At 40.0% G+C, this 15,477-nt stretch overlaps 1 protein-coding gene across 4 annotated transcripts in view; it reads right to left on the bottom strand.

Moving 5' to 3' along the window:
* Positions 1 to 13,400, bottom strand: part of EHBP1 (EH domain binding protein 1) — a 412,692-nt gene extending 399,292 nt beyond the window's left edge. For 2 of the 4 annotated variants that reach the window (XM_053587096.1, XM_053587100.1), the window contains exons 1-2: positions 13,058 to 13,400; positions 11,810 to 12,213 (exon numbers count right to left, since the gene is read on the bottom strand). In XM_053587096.1, coding sequence (XP_053443071.1) covers positions 11,810 to 11,913 — 104 coding nt within the window. In that variant the 5' untranslated portion in view covers positions 11,914 to 12,213; positions 13,058 to 13,400. The remainder of the gene's footprint in view (positions 1 to 11,809; positions 12,214 to 13,057) is intronic. The other 2 variants (XM_053587098.1, XM_053587097.1) reach the window with 1 other exon arrangement.
* Positions 13,401 to 15,477: the final 2,077 nt, after the last annotated feature.

Here is a 15,477-nt window from a genome sequence, read left to right as displayed (position 1 = left end):
TTGGATTAAGTTCCAAGAAAAGTCTCTGCAAACAAATGTATATACAGTACTTTTATAGTCGGAAGAACTAATACATGAGTCAATGTGCTTGTCTTCTTGCCTCAGATGCTGGTTAACTCAGAACCAAATCCAGCGTCTAGTGATAACTCCTCTCAAATGCCTAATAACATGTACTCTCTATACTCTATAGCTATTGCTATTCTGTTTACATCCCTCAATTAGTCAACACAGTGTTAACTCACAGTGTTATTTTAAATTCTTAGGTTTTCAAACTCTTTTGGACATAGTCAGGGTATCAACTTTTAAAGTGATGACTTCTCTGAATTTAAGCCAATCTTTATAAGTTTTATTTTTTCTTTTGAGACAGGGTCTTGCTCTGTCACTCAGCCTGGCGTGCAATGGCATCATAATAGCTCACTATAAATTCAAACTCCAGGACTCAAATGATACCCTTCCTCAGCCTCCCCAGTAACTGGTACTTGGGCCCATCATGACCAGCTAATTTTTTCCATTTTTTATAGAGACAGGGTCTTGCTCTTGCTCAAGTTAGTCTCAAACTCCTACCTCAAGTGAACATCTTGCCTCCGCCTCCCAGAGTGCTAGGATTTTAGGCATGAGTCACTGTACTCAGCCTTATAAGCTTTTAAATTTTATGAAAACTATTAAAATATTTTTAAGATAACAATACTGGGATTAGTAAGATCACAAATTTTTTTAGTAGACCAGACTTACCAAAGGAAATCTTTAGATGACTATTAGCAAAGCTGCCAAAAAATATCATTACAACGGAGACCAATAAGACAAAGACCATATATAATGACATCCTAGAGTAATTTCACTGACCCCATTTCACAAACTCAGTTCTACTTTTAACAAATATGCAAGTCCTGATGCAGAAATACCAACATCTCTATTGAGCATTCAGTTCAAAATGGTTTGTGCAATTTTTCCTTTAGCACGCTGAACTATTTTTATATCATGCAGTGAACAACTTCAGTGGCTCTTTGTTGAAATTTCCCTCAAAATTAGAACACATTTGACGCATCAATAGCACATTTCTAGAAATGTCTAATTTTAAGTTAGTTCGCTGAGCATTTTAATTACAAAACTAACAAGAAACTAAACTAAATCATAAGAGTAGAATTTCTTCACATAATCCCTTAAAATTTCATTTTAAAAATCAACCTTAAAATAGGTAAACTAAGACTTGATACCAAAACAATGTCAGAAAATTCTGTATTACAAAAAGATACAACTTACTCCCTGGGTTCGCTGAAAAAAAATAATGACAGGAAAAAATGTTTAAAGAAAGCTCATAAAGAAATACATGGTAAATATTATAAATTGTCACCATAGGACACACCCATACACACATAGAAACACATACACAAAGACATACACACCTGGGTGCCAGCAAATTCATTCTACTTTGGAGGAATTTAATTTCCTTAGTCCTTTACTTACTTAAAATGATTATAAAAAAGGAAAGTTTTAAAACTGTATGAATTGATTCTGCTGTAGAAGCAAAACAATAATTCCTCTCCTCAAAAGCCAAAGTATGGTCAAAACTTGGAGCCTGCACTTCTGCTAACATGCTCCCTGGTTTACTACTTCTCTGGTCACTCCAACCTTTTGTGCTAGTTCATCTTTCTCTAATACTCCTAAATGCTCATGTTATATTTTCAGTCTTCTCACCTTTTCTACCCTTCTCTCTAGATAGTTCCCTTCAGCACTCCTTGCTTAGATCAGCGGTTCTCAACCTGTGGGTCGCAACCCATAGGAACTGTATTAAAGGGCCAGGGTGGCATTAGGAAGGTTGAGAACCACTGGCTTAGATCATCACATAAAGATAATACTAACAAGGGTAACATTTACTGAGTGTCTACTATGTCACACACTATTCTAATCCCTTTATTACAGGTACTATCTCAATCTCAGTGCTGAAAGCACTGTTATTACCATCTCCATTTACAGATGAGGTACTAAGAGATAATTTGCCTGAGGTCATACAGACAGAAAAATATATATTTTGTACATATGCAGATCTGAATATTCCCCAAAGCTGCTATAAAGTTTCTTTCTTTAGGGTTGGAAAACAGGCACAATGAATGGGCTCTCCCTTGTTAATTGTGTAGTTAGATTACATGCAATAAGACTACAACAACAGTGTTGCAAGAGTGTCCAACCTTTTTCCTTTTCTGCCATACATTGGAAGAACAAAAGTTGTCTTGGGCCCCACAGTAAATACATAAACACTAACAAAAGCTAATTTAAAAAAAAAAAAAGGTTCTATGCATACTCTTCATGGTATCAGTTACCAAGATAAGCAAAAAGAAAAAAAAAATCCCTCACAAAATCACTCAGTGACCAGCAAGCTGCAGGTTGGATACACCTAAGATTGAACATAGAGAAGACAGAAAGGTACTAGAGTACATAAATTCCTTAAGCACTAGCAGCTGTAACCCCACTGATACAAAGTAAATAAATCAGTAAAGTTTTTCTTAAAGGGCCAGATACCCTGTTTCCCCGAAAATAAGACATCCTCCGAAAATAAGACCTACTTACAGGAAAGATAAAGACGCCCCCTAAAAATAAGACCTAGCGCGTCTTTGGGAGCACACCTTAAAATAAGACACTTATTTTCAGGGAAACAGGGTAGTAAATACAGTGGAACCTCCATAGTTGACTATCTCCCTACATTGACAACTCAAGTTGACCTAACTTTCGTAGACTGGACAGGCACCACATGTACTTATCAATACAATGGGCCAGATCCTTATGTTGACCCCAGTCCCTTGGGTAGTCAACTTACAGAGGTTCTACAGTTATTTTAAACTGAGCAAAATCTAATGACTACTTATCTCTGCCATTGTAATATAAAAGCAACAAATTAACATGGGTATATACCCACACAACTTTACTTACAAAAGAGCAAGCTTGGATGAGGGCAGAGTTCGCCAACTCTTGATCAAGAGCAGTGATTTTCAACCCATGAGAGGATTTCAGATATGCAGTGAAAATTTTTAAAGATTAATTATTTTTGAAAGAACTTCAAAGCACAGTAAGTACATTCTATTTTTTTTTTTTTTTTTTTTTTTTTTTGTAGAGACAGAGTCTCACTTTATGGCCCTCGGTAGAGTGCCGTGGCCTCACACAGCTCACAGCAACCTCCAACTCCTGGGCTTAGGCGATTCTCTTGCCTCAGCCTCCCGAGCAGCTGGGACTACAGGCGCCCGCCACAACGCCCGGCTATTTTTTTTTTTGTTGCAGTTTGGCCGGGGCTGGGTTTGAACCTGCCACCCTCGGCATATGGGGCCGGCGCCCTACTCACTGAGCCACAGGCGCCGCCCCCATTCTATTTTTTTTTTGTGTGTGTGTGATAAAAATAATTTAAGTGTGCCACAGAAAGTTAACCATAGGTTCAAGTGTGCCATGAGATAAAAAAATGTTGAAAAGGGCGGCGCCTGTGGCTCAGTCGGTAGGGCGCCGGCCCCATATACCGAGGGTGGCGGGTTCAAACCCAGCCCCGGCCAAACTGCAACCAAAAAATAGCCGGGCGTTGTGGCGGGCGCCTGTAGTTCCAGCTATTCGGGAGGCTGAGGCAAGAGAATCGCTTAAGCCCAGGAGTTGGAGGTTGCTGTGAGCTGTGTGAGGCCACGGCACTCTACCGAGGGCCATAAAGTGAGACTCTGTCTCTACAAAAAAAAAAAAAAAAAATGTTGAAAAACACTGATCTAGAGGCACACTGAAGCACCTGTGGAGGTAATCCTGCTGTAAACACAGCAATATCCTATTATGGCATTATGGGAGCTCTATTACATTCCTTAAAGAACTCAACACAATTAAATTTTGTAAAGCTGTACTTCACTTGGAACAAACACTTAAAATCTAGGTAAAACAATACATGTAAGAATACCAATTTTTTTTTTTTTTTTTTTTTTTTTTTGCAGTTTTTGGCCAGGGCCAGGTTTGAACCCACCACCTCCGGTATATGGGGCTGGTGCCCTACTCCTTTGAGCCACAGGCGCCACCCCAATACCAATTTAAAAAAAAAAAATCAGTCCTAATATAAAATTATGAACAATAATAAACCTTGACAATTCACAACATAGGAAATAAGACTGCTCTATTTTGTTTCAAGGAAAGTGTTCAAGATTCACATAACCTACTACAGAGTACATTGCAATCTAAGCTCTAAAAGCAAGCCTAGAAACTAAGAAACAATACCTTTCTTACCTCACCTCTTCATTTTCCAGTCATCTATCCTTCTGCCTCATTCCTCCTTTCATACAGTAAAGATTTTAGCAAGTGACTTCCTGTCTTAAACATTTCTCCTACCATTATTCTTGGCAACTTCAAGAGCCACATGGATAATCTGTCCAATAACCTGGCCTCTATAAATTCCTTGACACCATTTTTACTTCCAAAAATCTTTCCCTCTATTCCATCTCAACCACCAACTGTCAGTCATTTACTTATAGCTACAGTCTCTAAAGATGAATGGGAGTACCTGTAAGGTGCAAAAGATGTTAATTATTAAAAAGGAAATAAAGGTATGTTCATATTTAACATATAGACCATATCAGTTAAAATATATTGGGACGTGTGCTCATTCTCTTAACTCATAAGCATATGTGATCCAAGGAGACCACCACCTGTATCTTGTCATAACATTAACCACATCCTCCACAATTAATCATCTCAATCTTCCACTTGCCATCTTTCCAGCCCACTCACTCTGGTATCCCAACCCCAGCAATTCTTCAACCTCTTTAAAAATCTCAAATGCATTATCCTCTTCACTTTTTCACTGCCTACTCCACTTTGTATGTCCTTATCTTCCCTCTTTTCTAGCTTATATCCCATGGTTCATCACTATAACCACTCCTATACATTTCTTGTCTCTATTTCCTTCAATTATACATTCCTGACAAAATCCAACCTTGGTCAAAGCCAACTCTGCCTATTCCATGCTGTACCCAAGCACTGAATGTAACTGGATTAAAATACTCAAACTCGCTGGTTGCATTCATTTTAAATACATGAACACAAAGTTAAGAAGGTCCTCAGCACTACCCAGCAATCCTCCCGCATTTTACTAGTCAACTCACTCTCACTTTGACAATTTCATGCATTTTCTCTCTATACTTCATCAACTCTTGTCACCTTCCTCTCAGCTGATAATCTCTTATATTATTTCCCTGACCAAACAGAATGTCCACATCCTCCCACACCAAATCTACCAACCTACCTGCTTCTCTACCCACGTTGCACCCACTCTGCTAATAACAATGAATTATGCCTGCTTCTCTACTGAAGTTTAACCTTTTTACTTGTGTACTGAATCCTTTTCTGTCATTCAAAGATTTTTCTCCTTAGGTTAGCTCCTCTCCCACCACATCACTGGTTTCTCCTTCTCTACCAAGTATTTCCATCAGCATTCAAACATGCTGCAGTAATCTGCCACACAAAAAATATATCTTGAACCCTTGTCTCTTTCCAGCTGTACCTGCTTCTCGGTTTTGTAGGAAAATTCTCCAAGAAAATCATATACCCTCATTACGACCACTTCCTTTCCTCTAACCCTACCTAAACAAGACTTCATCCCCAGCTCTCCACTGAAACCATTCCTCAAAATCATCAGCTCTTTTCTACCTTGCCAAATCCACAGGTCATCTTGCTCAACCTCTCAATATTTGATACAGCCAAACGCTCCTTCTTGACATTTTTTGCACTTTGTGTCTTGGAAAACACACTACCCTAACTTTCCTCCTTCCTCATTATTGGTTGCTTTCGGTCTCCTTTGTTGGCTCCTCCTCTTCTTCCTCACCTCCCTATGCTGAAGTGTCTGAAGGCTCAGCCCTCACAGTCCTCTTCTCTATCTTAGCATATAGGTAGCATTTCTAAACACGGGGCTACTATAGCCTATATTGTATAGTCTATTCTAAATAGAGACTCAAGCCTCTTCTCTCCTAAGTTTGAGACTCTTACAATTACTGCTTAATTAAGATCTCCATCTGAATGTCCCAAACTTTAAAAAAAAAAAAAGCAGGCTGGCCAGGTGGCTAATGCCTGTTATCCTAGTACTCTGGGAGACCAAGGCGTGAATATCCCTTGAACTCAGGAGTTTGAAACCAGTCTGAGCAAGAGAACCAGTCTCTACTAAAACAAGAAAAATTAATAGGCATTGTGATGGAGCCTGTAGTCCTAGCTATACAGGAAACCGAAGCAGAAGGATCATTTGAACCCAGGAGTTTGAGGCTGCTGTGAGCTAGGCTGAAGCTATGGCACTCTAGCCTGGGGCAACAGAGTGAGATCAGTCTCAAAAAAAAAAGCAAAATTCTTGCATTCTGGGAGGCCGAGACAGGTGGATTGCTTGAGCTCACAAGTTTGAAACCTGCCTGAGCAAAAAAGCAAGACCGCCATCTCTACTAAAAATAGAAAAACTGAGGCAAGAGGATTGCTTAAGCCCAAGTTGGAGGTTGCTGTGAGGTATAACTCCACAGCACTCTACCCAGGGCGACAGCTTAAGACTCTGTCTCCAAAGTTTTTTTTTTTTGAGACAGAGTTTCACTATGTCACACTTGGTAGAGTGCCCTGGCGTCACAACTCACAGCACCTCACACTCTTGGGCTTAAGTGATTCTCTTGCCTCAGCCTTCAGGTAGTTGGGACTGCAGGTGCCTGCCACAACGCCCAGCTATTTTGTTGTTACTACCGGGCCAGGTTCGAATCCGCCAGCCTCGGTGTATGTGGCTGGTGCCCTAAACCAGCTATGGGCACCAAGTCAAAACAGAACTTGTTTCTCATTCACAGCAAACCTGTTCCTCCCCAAGTAGTCCCCCATCCCTGCAATTAATATTACATTCACCTTGTTGCTCAGGCCAAAAACCTGTCACTACTGATGCATCTCTTAGTTTAGAATTTAGATTGCCTCTAATTCAACAGTAAGTCCTATCAACTATACCTTCAAAAACATACATTGGTCAAAATTCATTGAACTGTTCTCTTAAAATGGATGCATTTTACTGTATGTAAAAGTGTAAATTATACCTCAATAGAAGTGAGAATGTGTGTGGGTCAATGTGTATGAAGGTATATGTGTGTGTGTTACCTACATGTATCTGACCATTTCTCACCATCTCCTACTCTGCCGCTTAGACTATTACAATAGCCTCCTAATATACATACTCCCACTTTTACTCATGACAGTCCACATTCCACAAAACACACCAAGATTGTTTCCATTTAATTCTTTTTTCTTTAAATTTATTTCAAAAGGTTCTTTATAACAAGGCTCAAGTACCTCTATATCATTCCCTTAGCTGGTCAACAGAGAAATGGTTGCTTAAGTCATGCAAAGAATTGAATCTGAAATGAATACTTTTCAATGTTATTTGGCTTTTATAAATTCGAGTTAACAATTAAAGTGCACATAGCCTTCTAATGTCCAAATGGAAAATTAAACTGAGATCAGTTACAGAAAGCCTGGAACATCAGAAGAAGTTTACATTTTATCTAATAGGGTCACTGTCACAAACTTAAACACTGTGAAGAGCTACTTTTTTTAACTTTTCTTTTTCTTTTTTTTTTAAGGCAAGCATGAAACAAACTTTATTGAGGAAGAGAAAGACAGGCTTAAAAATAAGAAAGTTTACAAACCAGAATACATTCCCTATAGACAGGGAATGGGCCTCCATTGCCAGGGCAAGTAGGCAAAAAGGCAAAGGTCTTTTTTTATTTTTTAAATCCTTAAGTCAAAAGATTTACAAAGAGGTACAGAATAATGAAATGAGCAGTTACTTTCAGGGATATTTATACACACACCTTTTTGTAACCCTAGAGTTTTGAACCATGTAATTGTTATCAGCTACTTAAAATATAAATTATAATTAAAACCAGATTTTTAAGACAAGAAGGAATTCTTAGATGACATAGAAAAATCAGAAACAAATAATTATATGACTTTTTGGGAAACGTTTATAGAACTTTGAATACTTTTAGTCCTCCTACCATAACTAAGAATTAGATGGAAGAAATATAAACATGTAGATAAAATATGTTCATATATGTAGATAATGGAGACACATACTTGCAAAATACATGCTCATACACAATGGTTCATATCATATATTACAGAACTCTTACCAGAATTTAATTCTGCAACCTAGTTAAATTATCATGGTAACCACAACTTGCCAACTTTTAAACCGTTACCTTAAATACCTGTACAGCCTTTGAAAATACCTGTACAGCCTTTGAAAATTTTTAAAGATTGCTCTAAGAAATCAAAAGCCTGGAGGTGATAAAAGAACAGCAGTGAAAGAACTTCCTTTCAAACTCATCTCTAGAGGCCTGTCTTACTGCTTGCGAACACCCACATAAGTTAAACAAAGATTAATAATTAAATGCCTCAAGGACAACAATAAGATTGGGGGTATAAATCCTTACCATCTCCAAATTTGCTACAGAGCCTGTATGTAACAATCAAGGTACAATGAAGAGGAATAGGACCTCATGATACATTGTTCTTCCCTCAGATGAAAGTACTATCTTAAAAAAACTGCTTAACCTTAAATATGCATACTGTAGTCTTGTCAAAATGCAGATTCTGACTCAGTAGGTCTATAGCAACAGTTCTCACATTACCTAGGCATTGCAAATGCTCTTGGTTCTCAGAAAACACTAAGTAGCAAGGTTGTAAAAGGCAATAGCACCTATATACACAGGTTACCCCTAACGGTAATCCCAATGGAATTGGTGCTATTGGGAATTGTATCCCAATGGAATACAATTTGTATTCCATTCTTTCTTTTTATAGTTTATTCCTTTTTCTCTAATCTATAACAAATTTATTTTCTTATCTTATCAATACTTGCAAGCAATTTATCTTCCAAGCTATTACTAATGCCTCTTTCCTTTTATTCAATCAGCATCTCTAGATTTCCTTCCTCTTTTATTCTTCCATACTCTCAAAATAATACCTAAAATGTAAAGTAAAAGGTAAAAAATGTTCTAAGTGCTCAAGTCTGTTTTGACTCTTATGTCCTTTAAATAGATTCTAATTTATCACACAAACATCCACTAATTTAAAATGTCTCACAGGATAAAAATGAGGAATGGGGAAAAACATACAAAAAAGAGAAAAGAAAATTATAGGATATAAATGTAAATTGGGCCTAATCTATATCCAAGGATTCTAAGCAAAAGGACTATTAAGTAAAAGTAATTACAACAAAATTTTATATAATGAAAATATTTTAAAGCTCTATTTAAAGACCCACTTATAAGAAATTCCAGTACATTGAACAGATACATTATTCTTTGGGTACTATCACCTTGTTAGCTTTAAAGTATATTTTTAAATGAGTGCAAGAAAAAATTCAAAATACAGTATTTAAATCTGTGTCTAAAAATTCTAGAACATCCAAATGCTTCTAGTGTTAAGTTCAGATCCTCTCATAAGATCTAATTTGATAGGGGTACCACAATGGCCATCTCTACAAGTAACAAAGGCATCTATTCAACTGTAATCAGTTAAATTCTCACTGTTGCATTCAACTTGAGATACATTAGCAATAACTTAAATTACTATTTAAAACTTAATAATTTAAACTGTTAAAAAGCTCAAGGGGTAAAAAATTCCATGGATGTTGCAAATTTTGACTTTCTAACTGATGAATCACCTGCTATGTTCTATTTCCCTTAAGGAAAAAGATTCAAATTTAACCATCTTAAAGTTGATGTTCCCCATATACTGACAAGTTAAGTAATACTTATAATCAGAACCTTCCACATGTATTCCCTATCTTGGTTAAATAGTACACCCAGTCTTCCAAGTCAGAAACTTGGATGTCAATCTAGACCTTTTCTTCTCCCTCATCCCCATCCTTCTCAGACCTCCAATTAAAATGATCACCAAGTCCTATCTATCTACTTTGTGTCCTAAGTGTTCTTCCCTTTGCCTCTGCCTAGTCCATGCCTGTTTTCTCCCCATGTTTACTGCAACAGCTACCCTAAAATTGCTGCTTCCAGTCACCCTTTACATTAGCTATAATCCTCACTCTACTGCTGTCTTGGTAATTTTCCAATAGCAATTTAATGTCTCTTCTGCTCAAAACCTTTCACTATGTCCCTATCATTCACAAAACAAAGCCCCAACCATTTACAATAGCACATAACTTTCCATGCTTTGAGTCCTGCCTGACTCCCAAACTTTATATGCTACTGCATCCTTCCATTCTACACTTTAAGCCTCAACAATATCAAACTACACTGCTTGAATTTCCAGAACACTTCACATTATTTAATGCCCCCATGCTTTCCCATGGTTGTTGCTTCAGTATAGAAAGTCCTTCACTTCTTCCTCTTGGCTTCCAAGACACTACCATTAATCTTTCAAAACCCAGCTCAGATCCCAAGAAGTCAACCCAAGACCCCACCTCCTACCCTTAAAGAGTTATTTTCCCCTCTGCCAACTCTGTACATGATGGCGTTTATTGGGCACTCACTATGTCCCTGACACTGTTACAACTCATTTAGTCTTCACAATTACCTCTCCTATGAAGTAGTACATTACAACCTTCGTGGATATGAACACTAAATCAGAGAGAAGTTAAATAATCTGTCCCTAAAGATAACCAACTGGATGGAGACAGATTAAAATCCCTAAATCATATGTATTTATATTACTGCAACTATCACAGTGTATTTATTTACATGACGATCCTCACAGTGGACTGTAAACTTCTTGAGGGTGAGGATTATGCCATATTCAACTCTAAATCCACAGTATAAATAGGTAATCGGTGCATGAATTTCTTGAATTGATTTTAAAATAACTTTCCTAATAAGTTCAAGAGAAAAGCATTCAGATACTAGTTTCCAAATAAAATTCAAATATGCTATAAGAGTTCTAGAATAGAGTAAGCTATTTTTTTCATCTAATCAAAAGGATATTAAAAAAAGAAGTTATTACAGACATGAGATCACATTCCTTGTGGACAAAGAAATAGACTTATTTTGTAGTAATACTGCTTAATCACTGCACTAAATCAAAACCTAATGGTCCTAAAGGACCATTTGCTTAAGATTACCTTTTTTTCTCTCACTAAGAATTTTTGTTACTTACCATTCAGGGGAGTGAAAAGAAAGCCCTAAATTTACTTTGCTCAAGTGGAAAGAAGCAAATCACAGACCAGCACTACTAATTACTTCCTTAAATCCAGCCAAGAAATGTATCCCATTAGGCAATTAAAATAAAATACAGTTGCCTAACCATTTAACAAAAGAATTTCTAAGGTTGTGTGGACTAGTATCCCATTAACAAAATAATGAAAAATCCTTTAACTTAAGCAAAGAATAATGAGAAGAAAAAAAAAGAAAGAATAGATTATCACCACCCTACAAGAATACAGACTTCTATATTAAAACTCTAAAAATATGTTATATTAAAACATATGCATATGTGTTTAATTATTTCAGTAGCTATTTTTTGTCTCCTTAAAATTATAAAAATCCAAGTTATTCTAACACTAATGATGAATAACTTCAAGACCACATCTACCAGTGTCCTCTCACAGTTTCAGGCCTCTAAGCCATAATGAAGTACAGTAATTAAAATCCACAAGGACCGTACCAGCAGCAACAGAACACACCACAGAATTCGTAAGAGTAGTGTGCACCCTGCCCAGTCCATCCTTTCTGGACTACAGAAAGGTAAATAAATCTGCTACCAGAAGACTCAAGAGTTCAGGCCACAATGAGTTTAGGCCATAGCACAGGAAACTCTAACCCCAGGCACATCTTACCATTTCTTTGTACACTCAACCATCAGCTCCTGGTAGGAGGCCACAAACTGGAACTTGGATGCATGTTTTCCCACACGCTGAAGTCTCTTCCAAACTGAAGCCATGATGATCAGTCAATACACTGGAGCAGTTCTGGGTTAGCAATACAGCAGCTTTAATAATGCAGAGGGTCCAAAGCAAAGGAGCTTTGTATGTATGTTTGTACTTCTAAAAACTCCACTATAACTTGAAATGATGTTTGGGGTCTGTAAGTCTTCTCCCTGTTTCACAGGGTAAATCCCATCTTAGATGAATGGCTCAGTCAAAAACAGTATGATATACATGACAGGATGAGTGAGAGGAGGTTCCCTCATGGAGACATCACCATGCCACCTCAGGGGCTATATGATGCGTGTTCTGGAGGACTGAAAAGCAAAACAAAGACAGAACAAGAAAGAATATGAGGAGAGAAGCATGAGAAGTGACTAATCACTCGTTAAATAACACTGCAACAGACCACCCAGTTCTCTGCATGTTTCAAACAATGAAGCAAAACATCAACCTCAAAAACCAGTAGTATTAAGGATCCAAGACACCAAAGAAGAAATTACAATTCACACCAAAGATGTGGAGCAACACATCAGATAATCAGCATCAACAACATTCAAGAGAGATGCTAAGTCTGGGCTCTACCTCTCCCTCCTAGCATCACAGAAGGGCAAGAAGAGCGGGAAAGTCTAGGGATGCTGTTTACTGTCCACCGCCAGAGTGAGGAGTGGAGTATTTTTAAATAAACTTTGTTTTTCAGCCAACAATTAATAGCCTCAAATCCCAGAATATGTGCATAGAACAAATTAGGGAGCGGGAAGGAATGCTGTTGTTCACTTGCAGGGGGAAATGGATGGTGAACAAGGAGTGGAGGGAAACCTCAAGCCAGAGAGCTAGCTATGTCCCAGCTCCAGGCCACTTGGGCTTCCCTTCGCCTTCGCTGCCAACCAGAGGGAAATGGAAACTCCTGCCTGGGCGTCAAGCAATGACCAGCCCGGCAAGTGGACTGTGCGGGGTGCGGTGCCTCCCTCCCCCATCCTCAGGGGAACAGTCCGCTAAAGCCTCGTCTCCTCACGCACTGAGCCCAGACCCCTGCCCCCCAGCGGAGGCAGGCGGTGGCTTGTCCGCTGTCCCTGTCACCCGGGCGATGCCAGAAGACCCCCCAGCCCAATCTCAAAGCCCCGGCCCAGCCGCTCGTCCACTCCCGCCCCTTCCTCACACCTCTAATCCCGCTGTCGGGCTGAGTCTAGCCCTGTTCCCTCCTCAGAGCCGCTCCTCCGTCGCCGCCGCAGCAGCAGCCGCCGCCGCCGCCACCGAGTCCTCCATCCCCGCCGGAGCCACATGGAACAGCCAAGCCAGCCACAGCGCTCGCGGGAGCCGGAATCTGCAGCCCCTCAGGCGGACGGAGCTCCTCACGCCCGCCCCCTCCCTGACAGATCGCCCCGCGACCGTCCCCCACCCTACCAAACCCTGCCAGAGCCGCGGCTCAGTCCCCGGCACCCCCTCCCCCGCTTTCCTCCTCCGCCACCATCATCATTACCTCCCCCGCCGCACCTCTCACACTAACCCTACCCACGGCGGCTCAACCTCCGTCCCGCCCGGCCGCCATTGGCCAGGCCTCTCTCGTGCCCCGCCCACCTCGGCGGCCGGGCCTTAGCGCGACCGTGGCTCTTCATTGGTAGACTTACGTGCTCATCCCAGGGGCTCCGCCCTCCCAGCTCCGTAGGTGTTTTTCCTCAGCCGGAACACGGTGCAAGGTCTACCCTTCTTTTTAAAAAAATGGGAATCCACTAAGGACTATCCCGCCCATTCCTCTGATTGGCTTGGAGAGGGAAACGATAGGCGGGAGGAGTAAGGAGTGTTTATAGTGAACTGTAGGGTCATTGCGTAAGGTGGTTGTTCGTCAAAGGCGCGGCGGTGTGCTGGGCGGGGTTTCTGGCTCTTGACGGTAGTAGCCCAGGTGGAAGCTGGTTTTGCTGCATCTGTGGGCAGGGTGGCTGCTGTGGTTTTCTCTCCTGTTCTCTCGTTTCCACTTAGGACCTGGGTCTGAAACTAGCAAGTAGGGTTTTTGCTCACATGGACTTTTTTTCATCCTATTCCTGGGAATTTCGCCTGACAAACTGAAGTAATGACCCTACCAGGCCCTTTCCCCTGGCTCTTCATCCCGTCCAACATTCAGTCAGTTGGTCCTCACGGGGATTCACTAAGCTGAGCTGCACACAAACTGTTTACAGCGCAATTTCTTCTTGTTCTGATTGTTCAACATTCCTTTGAATCTTAGTCTCTCTTCGTTTTTGGTCTCTAATGCTTCTGGTAAGAACTGTGGATGGATTTGGGAGTGGCTAGTATATACAAAGAGTGACTAAAGGCAAAAAAGAGGATAAAGTAACAAAGAATGTGAGGGTGGGGATGCTTAACCTTGTTTTTATAAAAGCTAAGGACCCTTTCGAATATATGAAAGTTGTAGACACTTTGCCAAAGGGTAGAAAGTGTCCTGTGAAAACAAATTTGCTTTATGTTAGGTGGGTCACAGACTTCTGGTGTAGAGAAGAAGACAAAAATGAAATGGAAGGAATTTTTCTGGTTTGTTGGGGTTTTTTGTTTGTTTTGAGACTGTCTTGTTTTTCCTAGGCAGGAGTGCAGTGTGGCATCATCATAGCTCACAGCAACCTCAAACTCCTGGGCTGAAGTGATCCTTCTGCCTCAGCCTCCCAAGTAACTGGGACTGTGGAGAGAACCCCCTCGCTAAATTTTTGGGTTTTGTTTGGAGACGGAAGCCTCAGGCGATCTTGTCACTGTCAGCCTACGAAAATGCTAGGATTACAGGCCTGGGCCACCAAACCCAACTAGGAATACTAACATTTAAGAAATAAGCAGAGTAAAGTGGGAAAGAAACTGAGAAGGATCACCCTAACAGCAATGGACTCTTTCTGGAAAAGGGGAAGTTAACATATGAACAGAAAACAAGCAGGATGTGCCCTGGAAACAATTACTAGTCATTCTGGGCGAATGGACAAAGAAATTTGAAAGGTGTTGGGGGTGGGGAAGGATTCTTTGAGGAACCGGAAGGGAGAGCAGTGGTGAGGAAGAATGTCCACATCTATAGACATTAAGTGCATAAGAAAAGGGGAGAGACAGATATTGAACAATCAGCAGAGATGGGGAGACAGATGGAAAGCTTGAATTCAGTATCTCTTTCCACCTTTAGTGAATAAAGTGATTTAATGATACCACAAAAACACAGTGTACATTTTACAGAAGAGGGCATAGTTGTCTCTTATTTTGCTACAATCTTAATTCTAAAATATTGAAGTAAATATAATTATATTAATTCTTATTTTGTATACATCTTAAGAGTTCTCTGATGTCCTTTCTGCTTGATTTACTCAGTCACTACAACCTGCAGCCATTATAATCTCATATGTAATATATTTTGTGTCATTAATAGGCATTAAATGTGTGGGTTGGTTTTATTTTGGGGTTTGAGGGTGTTTTTTGAGACAGTCTCACTCTGTCACCCTTGGAAGAGTGCTCTGGCATCACAGCTCACAGCAATCTCAAACTCTTGGCCTCAAGTGATCCTCTTGCCTCAGCCTCCCAAGTAGCTGGGATTTACAGGTGCTTGCCACAGCTGCTTGTCT

Source organism: Nycticebus coucang, chromosome 4, assembly GCF_027406575.1.
Source record: "Nycticebus coucang isolate mNycCou1 chromosome 4, mNycCou1.pri, whole genome shotgun sequence".
NCBI lineage: Eukaryota > Metazoa > Chordata > Mammalia > Primates > Lorisidae > Nycticebus > Nycticebus coucang.
Note: the sequence above shows the minus strand (reverse complement) of the source record. Positions and strands in the feature narration are given on the sequence as shown.